Below are 16,707 nucleotides of genomic sequence, written 5' to 3'. Positions count from 1 at the left end.
CCTAGCTATATATATGTTACGTTTACAAAATTCAAATATTTTTTAACGTAATAAATTTTTTTCAAAACAAACACAAATTTTTTTAAAACTCTATTTAAATATATACTCAAAATTATTTTTCTAAATAACTAAAAAATTATTTTTTATATTTTGAATACATTAAATATATTAAAATAAAATTTATTATCATACTATGTACCTTTAAAATAAGATTTCTGCTACAAATGACTTTAATAATTATTCAAACAAAATAAATAAAAATAAATGCTCTCCTTCTCTCTCTAGAGCAATTACACCTCCTTCGCCCACCATTAAATGCAATTGCACCCTCTCAACACGCTCTGCAATTACTCTTCGCTGCTTCTGTTCCCTCCCTCCTTCCGTTTCTTTCCTCCTTCAATGCTTTTCCATTTCTCCCTATCTCAATCTCTTTTCCCTTCTTCTCCTCCTCCTTCCTTCTCACCGTAAAATAACTCTCTTTCTTTTACCATACTAAGATCCAAAACGAAAAAAACGGTAACCGTTTCCAATGTCTCTTCTTTTTTTTTTTTTTTTTGGTTTCCCACGGTATCCCCTGACCCGGCAGGTCAAGGACTAATCCGTCGCGGTACTGAGCTCCATTTAAGGGTTTGCCGCTGGCCAATGGGTTGCTGCATGCACAAGGCGGGATTCGAACCCCCGACACTTGCTTAAGCGGACTAGTGAGCTAACCACTAGACTAACCCAACTTGGTTTCCAATGTCTCTTCTATTCAACCAAAAATGTTCCTCTTTTTCTTCAACGAGTTGATTAAATGCTTTTGTTCCCAATACTACAGATCTGCACAAGCACTCTCATCACTGGTAAGTGTGGGGATAGAAAAAAATGGAAAGACTTATTTTGATTATTTCGAATAACGTTCATAAAAAGGTTACGTTCTTTAGGATCAAGATTCTGCTAAACAAAAGAATTAAAAAGAGTAAGGTTTCTAACACGATTTCTTTGAGCTAGTCGAGTTACTCTCCCTTTTGTAAGTGCAGCAGTAAAAAGAGAACCTATATATTTTGTAAGAATTTCCGAGATCGTCGTCAGAAGAAAATATTTTATTTTGTCTATTTTTATTATGCCTGTGATTCGGTTTGGATTTTGATAATTTTTGTGCGTAAAAAAAAGGCAGCAGTATCAAATAAAATAGTCAATTATTTTTCTTTGCATTTACGTATAACGTTTTTCTCCCCTTTGTCCCTTCTTTTTCTTTCTGCGTTAATGTAGTGTTTTGGCTTTAATTCTTTGCAGAAAAGCACATAATCAAAGAGCTAGCTAACTGGAGCTGAACCCTTACCTCCGAAAATCAAATAAGGTTCACTGTGTTCTCTATATATGTGTGTCCACCATAGTAGCGAGTGTTGGTTGTTTTGAGGGTTTGTGAAAAAATATGATTCCGGCGAGAAACAGAAACATGCGATCGGTTATTGGAAGGAATTACTACGAAAACGACGTCGTTTCTGCTGCTGGGTTTGGATCCTCATCACCTCTCAGTCTTTCTTAGGTCGGTGCTTATTAACGCCTCTTCCGTTGACCATCCCCCTTTCTTCCGTTTCACTTTCTTTTACTAATACTAATTATTATTTATTATTTATTTATTATAAATAAAATAAAATAAAATATAATGCAAAATTAATTTTCGCTTGCCTACATTATTTTATTAATTAATTTTTCAAGTGAAATTCTTAATTTTGGTGGCACACTAAACTCTACTATAGATTGATGATTTGTACTACCAAGCCATGAAGCCGAAGCAAATATCCTTCTCGATATTCGAAAGCCGCGTTGCTTCCTATTCTCTCACTCTATTTTCCCCATTAAAAAAAAGATAATAACTATATAAAACCCTTTATAACAAAAAATTTTGTATAAACTAAGCAATTTTTTTTTTTCTGTTGTTTTGTTTTGCTTTGACTTATTTCTACTCCTATGACTATAACTCTCTGTACAAACGTCAATGGTTATTAATTACTACAAAACTTTTGTGTTTGTTGTTTAGATTGAAGAATTATCATCATAAAGGGTGTTGGTGAGGAATCTTGAAAGATCTGTAGAAATATGTTCCAACCAAACATGACTGAAGCTGTTGGTGGCCTTCACTATCATCACCAGTATCATCCTTTTGATATGGCTCAGAACACAACAACATCGGAGAGTGATGTACCGAGAATTCGAGAGGACGAGTTATTTGACAGCGCCACCAAGTCCGGCAGCGAGAACCTTGAGGTTGAAGGTGGTGGAGGAAGTGGTGGTGGTGGTGAAGGTGGTTCTGCTGGGGAAGACCAAAACCCTCGCCCTAATAAGAAGAAACGCTATCACCGCCATACCCAACACCAGATCCAAGAGATGGAAGCGTAAGATACATTATTGTTGTTATGCACACATATTTAAATTTCAATTAAATTAAACCACGCCATTCTTCAAAATTCTGTATAGTACTATCTTTTTATAGCATGCTTTAATTGAGAATTTGAAATCTCTCTAAAGTTAAAACATTTTAGTACATCGCTGACAAGTGGGGTTGAGTATAGTAGGTCTCCTAATTTAAGTTAATTCTTGAATTCTCAACTGATTAACAATAATATATAGGCATTTTTGTAATAAACAAGCTCCAACAACATAGGCATTGAATTCACTAGTTCTATGTCTGATTAAAATACACGAAAAGCTTTTCATTAACATTTTTAATGAGAAGAACAAATGGTAGAATTAACATAAAGCAAGAGAACAAAAACCATGAGTGATTGTTATTGTGTATTTTGAATTATAATTATTTGTTAACTTTTTTGTAGTTTCTTTAAGGAGTGTCCTCACCCAGATGACAAGCAAAGGAAGGAGCTGAGTAGGGAGTTAGGGTTAGAGCCATTGCAAGTGAAGTTCTGGTTCCAGAACAAACGCACTCAAGTGAAGGTAAATTATAATAAAAATGAAGCAAAGTAAAAAACAAAGTGTATGTGTATGAATAAGTTAAATTTTGTTGCAGACTCAAACTGAAAGGAGCGAGAACTCACAGCTAAGAGCGGAAAATGAGAAGCTTAGAGCAGATAACATGAGGTATAGGGAAGCACTAAGCAATGCATCGTGCCCTAGTTGTGGTGGCCCAACCGCCATAGGGGAAATGTCATTCGATGAACATCACCTCAGGCTTGAAAATGCACGTCTTAGGGAAGAGGTATAACACAAGTACACTAATCTATCATTTTTATAACACCCACAGAACTACTTAACAAACAAAGTATCTCAATCATTTTCTGCTATTTTTATTTGCAGATTGATCGAATTTCAGCAATTGCAGCCAAGTACGTAGGCAAGCCTGTGGTGAACTATTCAAACCTCTCCCCTGCCCTCCCACCTCGCCCGCTAGAACTCGGCGTTAGCGGTGGCAGTGGCGGCTTTGGAGGTGGTAGTGACATGTACAGTGGTGGTGCCGGAGACTTCCTGAGGTCGATAAACGGGCCCTCGGAAGCCGACAAGCCACTGATAATTGAGCTGGCTGTTGCAGCCATGGAGGAGTTAGTTGGGATGGCACAAATGGGTGAGCCACTTTGGTTGACAATGACCTCCATTGACGGTGGCACTTCCACTGTGCTCAACGAGGATGAGTACGTTAGAACCTTCCCTCGTGGAATTGGCCCCAAACCTGCTGGGTTCAGATCCGAAGCTTCTAGAGAAACCGCTGTTGTTATCATGAACCATGTTAACCTCGTCGAAATTCTCATGGATGTGGTGAGTGCCTTCTATTTCCTTCACTTTTCATTCTCATGCATATCATCATTATTATCGTTATTATTTTCCTAAGCACCATCTTATATATCCTAACCAAGTAAACAAAAAATTGAGTGGTATATAACACTATCTCATCTAGGTGTAATCTAAGGTTCAGTATACGGTAGTAACGGATACCTAATCCAACTCAATTTGGTCGAGTAGAATTGTCAATTCAATTTGTACCTTATATATATATATATATATATATATATATATATATATATATATATATATATATATATATTATCTAAAAAATTTTTATTAAATGTAAAAGATTATTAATCATTAATAAAAGATTATTATTTAATATTTTAATACGTTTTTTTATATATTTTTATTTTAAATTATCATCAAATTATATAATAATATTGCATCTTTTATTAACTTACGAGTAGAGTTTGGTACTCGCGAATTAAAAATAAATAGAATTATGATTAAGATATTCTTAATTCACAAATAGAATAGAGATAAATTTATATAAAAATTTTAACTTACGAGTAGAGTTAAAATTAAATTCAAATACTATTCTATCCATGTGATCCCTAATTCCGTATATTAAAACAAATATATTTGTTGACTTAATAGACTTGACACAAAAATGAATAAAAATAGTATTACATTCTGTTGTTACTATTTAGGGTTGGAGAAAGTCTATAAAATTAATTTAGTTAATTAATATTAATTTATTTTTTTTTTATTTTAAAAATTCTCAACTTCTTTAAAGGATGTTGGCGTAAAGTTTATAATATAAAATTTGAAGTAAAAAATTAATGATTTAAGATATAAAATTTAAAATAAATAAAATAATAAAAAATTGATTTTCTGGCAGTATTATTATTATTATTAATAACTTTTCTTAATATGTAGGCATATATCAAAATCAATTTTTATAATAGAATATATATTAAAATATAAAATATATATTACAAATAAATTAAATTATTCATATATTTATATATAAATATATAATAAATTTTAATTTACATTTAGCATTTCTGGTTATCTTTATTAGGGATTGTTTCTTGCTTCCATTGTTTTTGATGTTTGACTCAGACTTTGCACATTTATTTTCAGAACAATTGGTCGACAATGTTCTCTGGTATAGTCTCAAGAGCTATAACTATAGAAGTGCTATCAACAGGAGTGGCTGGGAACTACAATGGTGCTTTACAAGTGGTATGTATGTTGAATAAGTAAGCAACTAAGTTTTGAGTATGTTGTTGAAGATGAAATGAATGATGATTGCATGTATGGATGCAGATGAGTGCAGAATTACAAGTACCTTCTCCACTTGTGCCAACTCGAGAGAGCTATTTTGTGAGATATTGTAAGCAGCATGTAGATGGGAGTTGGGCAGTGGTGGATGTGTCGTTGGATCATTTGCGCCCTGGTCTTACTCCAAGATCTAGAAGAAGGCCTTCTGGTTGCTTAATCCATGAAATGCCCAATGGTTATTCTAAGGTAATTCCAAAAAAAAAATATTATTCGTATACACCAAATATTTTTAACATGGGTATAAAAATTCAACTGTTCATAATTAATTATATATTTAAATTATTTTTTATTTAAGAAAACAAAAATAATGTATATTTTGTTGTTAAGAATATATAATGTCAAAATAGTATTTATTATAAAAAAATGTATATATAGATTGATTAATCAATACAACCAAAAAAGAATCTATCTCACTTAAAAAGAATACAACGTAAATAATCTAATCTAAATATTTGACATTAGGTGACATGGGTTGAGCATGTGGAAGTGGATGATAGAGGTGTTCCTAACCTTTACAAGCAGCTTGTAAACTCTGGGCATGCATTTGGTGCAAAACGTTGGGTTGCAACTTTGGATAGACAATGTGAGAGGCTTGCTAGTGCCATGGCAACAAACGTTCCTACCGTAGATGTTGGAGGTATTCATAAAAAAACACTGATTTCCTTACATTCCTACTTTGCTGGATTTTTTTACTTCTTTTTTATATTACTTAACTATGTATATTTATCAAAACATAAATTGCTATTTTTACTTACGAATATTTAGATTATTTTATATTTTTCACAAAATATAAAACTAATTCTGTCAACGCTCGTTTTTATAAATATAAAATTAATTTTATTTTCTCACAAACAGACATATTATTATTCTAAATATTCGTGGATAAAAATAATAATTTATTGCAAAAGAAGATGTTCAAACTTTTTACACTCAATTATCTCAAAAGTAAAACTAGTATGCAAGTACATATTTGAGATTTATGTTTTGCTTGTGATAACATATTTTCTAACCAATATTATTAAAAATATAATTATTTATATATTCTTTTCAATCAACTTAAATTGAAAAAAAATGCAAAATTGAATACTCATTTTCTGAATATTTTTTTTATCAATGCTAATTAAGTTATGGCATGCATGATGTTAATAATTAGTGATAACAAACCAAGAAGGGAGGAAGAGTATGCTGAAGCTGGCAGAGAGAATGGTGATAAGCTTTTGTGGTGGAGTGAGTGCGTCAACAGCACACACGTGGACAACACTGAATGGGACAGGTGTCGATGATGTCAGAGTCATGACACGAAAGAGCGTTGATGATCCTGGAAGACCACCTGGCATTGTTCTAAGTGCTGCCACTTCCTTTTGGCTTCCAGTTCCTCCCAAAACAGCCTTTGATTTCCTCCGTGATGAGAATTCAAGAAGTGAGGTATGTGATCATATATGTTAATCAACAATTCAAACTATCAAACTTTTTTATTGTTATTATTATTATTCAATAACCTTATATCCTACCAGCATATCAATAGACACTACTATTAATTTACCTTTTTATTTTTTAAATATGTATAAAAATAATAAAAATTGAATTAGTTAAGATGGTAAATAATTCATAATTTAACTAAAATATTTTACATTTAAATCTTTAAAATAATATTTTTTATGAATTAGATATAATAAGATATTTAAAAAAAATAGACACTAATCTTTTTAATTTCAAAATAAATAGGTCCTTTTCTAAATAAGATAGATTCCTTTTCTTGGAAAATGCCTATCTAGTTTTTATTTTTTACACAAACCACAAGTACTTGGGATAGATCTTATTCAGATTACCAAAAATTGAAGTGTACATCAATGCATTGACTAACTTTTTAGTCATGGGTCAAAAGTATCCCATTTTTCACACACAGCCTTGTTATAAATTGATTTTTATTAAATTATTACTTAAATGTTTATGTTCATGCTGTTTTAACTTTCTTATCCTGTTGAAAATTACAGTGGGATATTCTTTCAAATGGTGGAGCAGTGCAAGAAATGGCGCACATTGCAAATGGAAGAGATACCGGAAATTGTGTGTCGCTACTTAGAGTCAATGTGAGTTAATCCTATACAATTTTTTTCTTATTTTATGAGTTTTATTTTTCATGCACTATGAATATATAATTTTAATTTGGATTTCATACTGCATTCGATTATAGGGGTATCATCGGGATGTAGCTTTATTCTCCAAAAGAAATTCAATTAAATAAAATTAATACATACAAAAAATCTTTTCTTTTAAAACAATTGTGTAGTTTATGTTACAATACAATATCAATATAAAGGTTTAACATACAGTTAGACTGAATTTTTAGTAACATCAACTTTAGTATAACAATAACAGTTTACCCTCAAACAATATTGGTGTGTTCTCATCACATACTTAACTTTTGAATTACTTTATACAAATATAAATAACAGGATCCACATTTTGTAAAGATAAGAGGTTATAATTTTTAAGCAACCATATTACGTATATACAAAAAGATTAGTCATTCTATCATTTCAGTACATTTATTTATACACAAATATGTAGTAGATGATTTAGGATTTAATCTTTTGTGGGTACCAATCTCTTTGAAGACTATAATTTCAGGAAACATCCTATAATATATAAATCTGTGTGTCTTAGTTAAACCAAGTGAAGTATGAGTAAATTAAAATATTATTACGATGATGAATGCAGAGTGCAAATTCAAGCCAGAGCAACATGTTGATACTGCAAGAGAGCTGCACAGATTCAACAGGCTCCTTTGTAGTTTATGCTCCTGTGGACATTGTTGCCATGAATGTGGTTTTGAATGGAGGGGACCCAGATTATGTGGCACTTCTTCCTTCAGGATTTGCCATCCTCCCCGATGGAAGTTCAGGCGGCTGCGGCAGCGGCATTGGTGGTGAAACAAATGGCCCTACTGGTGGGGGCGGTGGCGGCGGAGGTGGTTCTCTATTGACGGTTGCATTCCAAATATTGGTTGATTCAGTTCCAACGGCTAAGCTTTCTCTTGGGTCAGTTGCAACCGTTAATAGTCTTATTTCTTGCACTGTTGAGAGAATCAAGGCTTCTTTGTCTGGTGATCCTGCTTCACTATGATTGAATCATCATGTGGTAAGCCTCTACCTCTATCACCTTCATTCTTATTACATGCTTTCACATTTTTTTGGATATGGATGTTTGACTTTAGAAAATATTTTTTATATACTTTTTTTAAATTTAATTTTGATGCACTCTTTGTGAACAATAGATTTATACATACACCTAATTATATCATGCTACCTCAAAAAAAAAACTATTTTTTGTTTTTACTGTGTAAATAGTTATAAAAAAATGAATATGATTAAAAATTATGTAAAATATTTTACATTATTAACACATCAAAGTTAAACTATTTTATGAAACGCAAATAAAAGAAAAAAAAGAGAACGAATAAAAAGATTTTGTCAATTAACATTTTAGACGACAAACAATACCTAAATTATTTTCTTGATCCATAACATATATTATTACATCATTTTTCATTAAACAAATTTTCGATAGTAAACACACCAAGTATAATTTAACCTTAGGAGTTTTGTTTAAGAATTTAACCTCCTTGAATCTGTAAGTATAATTTATCCTTAGGAGTTTTTTTTTTTTTTTCACTAATCAAATTCCCTTCATTCCATGCATGCTTGTTTCTACAATTTTTATGTTATATTTACTTGGTTAATTTTGTGTTGTAGCTTATACAAGAAGGATATAATGATTGATATTTTGGAAAACATAAAAGATGAAGTGTTGAGGAAATTGGGATTTATACAGAATGATGTGGAGAAGTCAAGAACGCACCTTGCATGATATTCCTTCTCGGGTTCGGGAATTGACTTCCCTGGACAAAAAAAAGTAAAAACACTACTAAGACCTTAATTAATTAGTGTCCTTCAACATTTCCAAGACTTATATAATATAGATTTAGGGAGGATTAACCTTTTGGGTAACTAGCTAGTTCTTAATTATATTCAATTGGTGATAACTTTTAATTTTGCTGTAGACACTGTAAGCTACCACTAGTTGGTGATGGCAAGTTTGCACCACTAGGCTTCCTCTTTCATCCATTTTATGGGTTTTGAAATCGACATTGTGTTCGATTATGCAAAGTAGCTAGAGAGCTTTGACATTCATTTAATTTTTTTTGTCTCATTTCTGGTTTCCTCGATATTCATGATGACTTAAATGTGTGCCCAACGGTAGTAAAAAAGAAGTGAAACTAAACTTATTTGAAAAATATTAGATGATTAATATTTTTTATATTTAAGATAGTAAATAATTTTTTTTTCACTATAAAAATATTGACTTTTTAATATTTTTTGTATGCCTTTTTATAACTAAGAAGGTCTCAAGATCTGTTTAATATTTGGTTTGGTCAAAGTTGGATTATTATTATGTTTCTCAATTTAGTTGTATATGTCTAGTCATATTCATCAATATAAAGTTCCAAAACACCCCTAAATTTTTAATCACAATTGCGCCAAATCCGGAGAAGCTCAATCTTGTGGCTGTGAGAAATACGATCTTATTTGCATTGATGATTTTACATTTAGAACTTTAAGTTTTGTTAATTTCTATATACTAACAGTATTTTATAAGAGTTGGACAATAACACCGCACGAACGGTCTCCTAGGATTTCAACCAAGGAAAGAACCTTGTTCAACGGAGTACGAAAAAAGTCAAAATACGTGATGCCAAGTTCCTATGTATTGAGGAGATAAGCGGCCAAAAAGAGTCACCAAAAGTTCCTCCAAAGGGGGTGATGCTGATCCGTACGATAGTGTAGGTGAAGAGGTGAAGATGACTCATCCGAAAGATCGATGGAATAAGGAGGTGGATGTTGCAGTCATAAAGGATTGATTCTCGTCCTAAAATCCAATATCAAAAGACAAATGGCTTGCACCTCACTCATTGTGAAAGTCTTGGGTAAATGTGTGGGACTAAAATTCTTGGAACAACACCTGACTGGGTTAAGAAATGTAGTATCAATGTCATCGACATAGACCATGATTATTTTCTGGTTCCCTTTTTTCCTTGAATGATGGCGAGAGTGGAGGCCCTTCTTATCGGAAAACGTAGTAAAAAAGAGGTGGAAACTCACCTGCAGTCGACTGCAGGTGAAGTTGCTTCTGGATCGTTGACACGTGTTACTGTATAGTTTAAAAAAAATCGATTTATTTTATACAAATGGTTTATTAAAAAAAATCGGTTTAAATAGATTAAATAATTACTTTTTAAAATCATTTAAATTCTTTCTGCGTGTTATTCCTAAATTCCTAATAGATGAATTTGATATATTCTTTTTCTTCATTCATATTGACCAATTTTTCTTTAAATTTATCTGAAACTTTTTTTATTTAATTTTTGTCAAATATATGTATACAAATTGTTTGAAAAAGTAAAATTTAGTATTCTAAAAAAAAAAACAAAATTCACGGTTTTTTTATAAGAATGGCATAAATGATATCATCTGTCCTTTTTTTTGTGTCTCTGTTTCTATTTTCTTGATGAGTTTTGTTTTGTTTCTCATAACTTACATTTTCAGTTGTTTTTAAATTAAACTGTAAACAGATTTTAAATTAAGTTGTAAAAATATGTTCAATTGCAAATTTATCGTTAAATTAAATTTTATGGTAATCAATCAATTAACTTTTATTTTACTAATAAACTATTTTCATGCAAATTATTGTTGATTTTTCAATATTATTCTATAAATAAATTATTTTTTTAAGATAATAAGACTATAATTTACTTGTCTATAAATTATGATTTCACTGTCATGCACGTTTTTGTGTTTTTACTTATCAACTAGAATTTATTTTTTAATAAAATTAGAATTTATTTTCAATAAAACAAAAATATCTAATCAAAATATTAATTTGGTCTCCTTAAATAATTGAACATAATATTATTAATTTTGTCTACAACAAAACTTTTTAATAATTTTTTTCAAAATAAAATTGATTCAAAAATAGAGAAAAAAAAAGAACAACTAATGAAAATATTTATTTTGACATTGCCATCAAGATAGGATAGCCATAGAAAAAATTCAATCAAATAAAAAGGACCTAACTCATACAATTAAACTACCATCATATCATCACAATAAACTATAACATCACCAACTAAAGAGATCATGCCAAAATTTCAACAATGCTCATACTATCAACTAATCTACGTTATACCATAATTACATTTTTGTCTTCCATCACATGAAATTGCCATGAATTATCTTAGTATTTATGATCCTGAACATCAAAATAGTGTGATGACATAAATATGTACGTATTTATTAAATAATTTTCATCATTCACAGAGGAATGAATAAAAACATAAATTAAAAAATACATTTGAAATAATAAATTTGATTAAGAAATATAAATAAAAGAAACATACATAATTGAAAGTTTCATATTAGTTTTGAAAAAGGAATTGAAAGAAAACGAATTTTACGTGCGAAACGAAGAAGAATGGAATAAAGGTAACTGTTTGGTCCAATTCAAACCGGTTTTTTTAAATAAATCATTTATATAAAATAAACCGATTTTTTTAAACCATATAACACGTGTCAGTCATACAGAAACAACTTCACACTGCAGGTGAGTTTCTGCCCAAAAAAAATTGCAGTTATAAATAACACCATAAGAAACATAAAATTATTTTGTAAAAATAACAAAATATGAGAAAGAAAAAAAATTAATTAATAAAATATGAAGAAAAGCAAAAAACAAAATTTCATGATTTTTCTAGACCAATGAGTAACTGGAACAAATTGGTTAAACTTGGTTGATAAAAACACATGTACATACTCCATAATTTATGGAGTGTACACCATAACACCAGTTGTTTGTTTACAAGTATATTTCATTTCAAACTACCATCTCAGCTTCTTTCATAGTTGATGGGATCCCAACATCGAGTCGCATGGTTGATTTATATTGTTCCGGTAAATCAGCACCAGCCTAAATGCATAGTTCCACAACAGCAGGAGCTTGCCCATAAAAATCTTGGTGGGATCAAGTCATCAAGAATTGCAGACTGCCAACCATGCTGTCCATTGCGTTGTTGGTGTTTGTGTGCTCCACAATTTTGAGCCTTGTGCCCCTGGGGCAATATTCACAGACCCTCACAGGATACATCCTCATTAATCTCTTAGCACCTTTCCTCATTCGTTCCCATGCCTGGAGAGTTTGCTCGATGGAGCTACTATCTCTGAATCAGCTATTTCAGCTAGTAGTGGTCTTAACGGTTCTGCTGGGGTTTCATTTGGCACTTCACTTTCATCAGCATCAATATATTCCTTTCTCCCAATCCGAATTATGGGCTTTCTTCTTCTTTTGGTGGGAAATTCTGGAATTTCAACACCAGCTTGAATACAAAGCTCAACCACTGCTGGTATTCGAGGTGATAGGCTTCAATTGGTATTATCATGTCTTCAACATGTGCCTTCATCCATTCGTGGAGTCCCTTGCAAAGATTGGCTTGTGCACCTTTACACGATTTAAATGGATGTCCAACAGGTCCTACATGGATTTCGCTGCACCACCTGCATCAGTATACAAATTTTCAAATACCTACCACTATAGGACAATCAATCATATTTTCATTACTTTTGCTGTGGCAGACATTAAATCACATTTATTTGTATAAATAATGGACAATAATGCACCAGGTTTTAACAGAGAAAATAATTTTTCTCATGTAAATCAAAACGAGTTAGCAACAAGACTAGTTTGTCAGCACAAATACCATATTGCAAGGGTAGCTAGTAACTAGAATTTGTCCTTACTATATCTTATGTGCTCACTTGAAAATGTACATGAATATATTATTTGTGCTCAATATATAACAGAATTTAAATTTCAACTGAAAATCTTACAATGCTACCATAAGTTAACCTACCTACATCAGTGAATTACCTATCCTTGGCTCTGGCAGCATGCTTACCATGAAAGACTTTAAGCAGCAAACAAGTGGAAAACTGGCATTGTTTATATGGGTATCTTTGATTGAGGGGTACAAGTGGAAAACTGGCATTGTTTATATGGGTATCTTTGATTGAGGGGTAAAGTCAGGTAAATTTTACATGAAGTCTATAATATAGCTTTCATTAAGTTATAATAGTTACACCAAACTGTGGGTTGCAAATCTCTGGCATTCAAATTTCACAGAGGATAAAACAATTAAAAAAGCTAAAATGTGGTGAAGATGAAAAGTTTTGTGACTTATGAAACACTTCAAAGAAATTGTAAAAAAAACCACTAAGCAAACAAAAATGTCACGTGACCCCAAACAATAGCACCAATTTGTATTACTATTATCGCATTTATCAATAACAAAGAAAACATATCAAATTGAGGTTATGATCATAGAAACTCTACATTAGGCGAATGTATGATAAGGTACCAAGGATAACTACCCACAAGCATGCACCGACACTACTTTGAGCAACTTCTTCAGATTGTTAATTAAAGTGATCCTTGCATTATACACATTGTAAGCAGTTGGTATAAGGCTCTTCACAAGCAACCCATTCTTTGGGGCCGAGAAGTGGTTTCCTTGGCTGACCTTTCATCATCTTTAGCCTTTCCCTAGCTGCTCGTCATAACTCAACAATGGGCGTCGGAAAAGGTTTCTTTTCTTTTCTTGCAAATTGCCGGAGAAAATCAGCATTTTGTGACACTTCATCCCTGGCTTTCAATTTACATCGAAAACATTTCTTCAATTGAATTTTAGTCTCCACGGGAAATCTAATCTTACCACTACTGTACTGATAAACAAAAACAGGAACACAAATGCATTTTTGTAACATAATTGGCAGTAACCATTGCATTTGTCACAAATAAAAGTTAAGAACAATGTTCAATGAAGTAAATTACTTTAGCCAGAATGGGATATTGTCAGTTTGAAGACGAACCAGTTTAACATTAGATTATAGAAAACTATGCAAAGGAAACAAAAGGAAATTATCCACTTTTTGTTTAGAATCACAACCAAGAAACGTAAATAAGGCTGACAATTTTGTTATTTTCAGTACACGATCCCACAATTCAGCAAAAATACTATTTGTATACCAAAATCAAGCAACAATGTATAAATCCATGTGTTATTTAATTTATTTTCAATGTATATTTGTATTTTGTATTTCATACTAGTGACTTATTTCTGTGTATACCTATTGTAATTCAGTCCAAATAATAACCAATAATAATCGAAAACACAAACACTTGAATCAATAACTCGGAGGTAATACAAAGAAAAATAACTCCAAGTCATACCTGGTAATAATCAAGGGAACTAAGATGCAATAATAGGTTGGGCTTCAATATAAAAACATCTGTCGGGGTGGGGAAAGCAATTCCAGTAGGAAGGAACAGAGTCTCAATAGTCATATTCATTCTGGATTTGCTGCTTGGGAGAGCAGAGTACAGTCACCAATGATGAAGAAGACTACAGTCTCTGCAAAAGGATGAGACAGAAGGTAGCGACCAGATAAGTTAAGATTAACCAAGTGAACAAGTATAATTCATGATATCTAATTCTATTAAACATATACAATAATAGCAGCATCACACAACAACTGAAAAAGTAAAATCTTACACTATTTTGGATTTCATATTTCTAGTTTTATATACTCTTCTGGTGGTACTAGGGGTGTGCATGGCCCGACTCGACCCGAAGACCCGGCCCAGTCCCGAACACCTTAGGGGCTAATTTGGTGTGATTTCATCGGGTCTAGGGCTGGGTAAGGGTCTCAAAAATAGACCCGCTCATTAGTTCGGGTCGGGTCCGGGCCATGACTTGGGTCACCCGAAATCGGCCCGGTGGTTCGGTCATCATACACAATTAATATTTTGTGTATTAGTGATGGATGATAGCTATTCTTATGTGGAATTTAAATATTGTAAATCTTAATATTTTGTTATTAGTTATTATAAGACTATAATTTAATATTTTATGTTTAAAATGCATAAGATTTTAGACTAATTAATGCATAATATTGTGTTATTTGTGTTGATTTAAATATTTAGTGTTATTAGACAATATTAATATTGATTATGATTATACTTTAATTTTAGAGAAGAGTTAGTTCTTGTTATATTTTTCTAAGTGAATTTTACCATGTCAAATAATGGTTGAAGTTTTGGAAATTTGGATATTTTCACATACTAGCTTATAAGAAAGTATCAAGGTAATGTAATGTTAACGGCCCGGTTATCACCCAGTTTTTATCCGGTATAATCTTGATCCGAAAGTGTATAGGTTTCATCGGATCTAGGGTCGGGTTTGGGTCTAATAAATATGTCCGGTATATATTTTGGGCCGGGTCTGGGTCACATCAAACCTGGTTTCACCAGGCCCATGCACACCCCTAGGTGGTACTGCCACTGACTTAGAAACTGCAAAAAACAATTATTAGTTTATATCCAAAACCAATTCACAATTATTCACAATTCACAGTTCAAATTATCTTCGCAAAATTCAAATGATCTTCGTACAAAAATTGCCTGAAGTCCTGAAAAATGAAGCAGAGGACACGCTGATTCGATGAAAGGAGGCCGGAGACGCGGCAGGAACCGAGTACGGCAAGGCGGTAACCACCAAAGACGGCAAGCGGCGAGAACGGAGGACCACGGACTGATGATGGGAATTGAAAGGAGGACGACGATGGGGCCGTTACTGATGGCGAGAACGCCAAGAAGGTGAGGCGACGAGAACGACTGAATCACGAAGAGGGAGGGATGAACGCGAGGAACAGTGGCGAGAGAAAGAACGCGACGAAGAGGGATGAACGCGACGAAGAGTGGGCGACCTCCGGCAAGTAGTCTCCAGTGGTGGTCAAGGAAGAAAGAGTGGGCAAGTGGTGTCTCTTATCTCTGGGTGGATGTGGGTGAATAAAAAAATGCAGCCGAGAAGATGATGAAATGTGAAATGAAAGTTATTAGGCCGGAATAACATATATATATTTATTATTTATGTAATTATTAATAGGTGGAAATTCAAATCTAATAAACTTATAAATTTTATTGATGCATATTATATTATAGAATAATATTTTTTATAATATAATTATAAAATAGATAATATGATAAAAATTTAAAAAATCCTAAAATATATTAATAAAATAAAAATTCAGGTGCAGCAAAAAATTTATAATCGAAAATAGTTAAATAATTTGAACGAAAGTTATTCTGTATTTCATTTATTTTTTGTATTGATTCAGATTTGATATGATTTATGAATATTCCTGTTAAAAAAATACACATACACAATACATAATACATAATTGGGCTGAGCCCAATCCAACATTGCCCGTTTCTGGTGCAGGTTTCTTCTCCATCAACATCATCTTCTTCGTCTCACACTCGGGTGGAGCAGCCTCCAAAACCCTAAGAAAAATGCCGTCATTACAGTCTCTGCAACTTCGGAGGCTCTTCCTTGGATGCTTCCGCTCTTATTCACTATCATTCCTTTCATCTTCTTCACTCAAATCTCTTCCTCATTTCCTTCCACAACAACCCTCGATAAGAAGGCATACTATGGGTTCTTGAAGATATTGTGTGGGATTGAAAGGGTTG

At 32.4% G+C, this 16,707-nt stretch overlaps 1 protein-coding gene and 1 pseudogene across 2 annotated transcripts; one reads left to right on the top strand and one right to left on the bottom strand.

Moving 5' to 3' along the window:
• The first annotated feature begins 307 nt into the window (after positions 1-307).
• On the top strand, positions 308-9,260 carry LOC112789614 (homeobox-leucine zipper protein HDG2). 2 transcript variants are annotated; one of them, XM_025831580.3, is made up of 13 exons: positions 308-842; positions 1,276-1,528; positions 2,024-2,378; positions 2,817-2,934; positions 3,008-3,196; positions 3,295-3,750; positions 4,867-4,968; positions 5,053-5,253; positions 5,530-5,704; positions 6,221-6,492; positions 7,062-7,157; positions 7,789-8,208; positions 8,823-9,260. In XM_025831580.3, exons 3-12 carry the CDS (start codon positions 2,083-2,085, stop codon positions 8,191-8,193), a joined length of 2,310 nt encoding a protein of 769 aa, XP_025687365.1. In that variant the 5' UTR covers positions 308-842; positions 1,276-1,528; positions 2,024-2,082; the 3' UTR covers positions 8,194-8,208; positions 8,823-9,260. The 2 variants fall into 2 exon arrangements, with proteins under 2 accessions (XP_025687365.1, XP_072088524.1); XM_072232423.1 differs by lacking the exons at positions 308-842; positions 1,276-1,528 and having other exon boundaries at positions 1,941-2,378.
• Positions 9,261-11,504: 2,244 nt separating this feature from the next.
• On the bottom strand, positions 11,505-14,520 carry LOC112773206 (APO protein 2, chloroplastic-like; annotated as a pseudogene).
• Positions 14,521-16,707: the final 2,187 nt, after the last annotated feature.

The sequence above is a fragment of the Arachis hypogaea genome, chromosome 3 (genome assembly GCF_003086295.3).
Source record: "Arachis hypogaea cultivar Tifrunner chromosome 3, arahy.Tifrunner.gnm2.J5K5, whole genome shotgun sequence".
NCBI classification, from domain to species: Eukaryota; Viridiplantae; Streptophyta; class Magnoliopsida; order Fabales; family Fabaceae; genus Arachis; species Arachis hypogaea.
The sequence above is the reverse complement of the archived record's forward strand: the minus strand, read 5'-3'. Positions and strand labels throughout refer to the sequence as shown.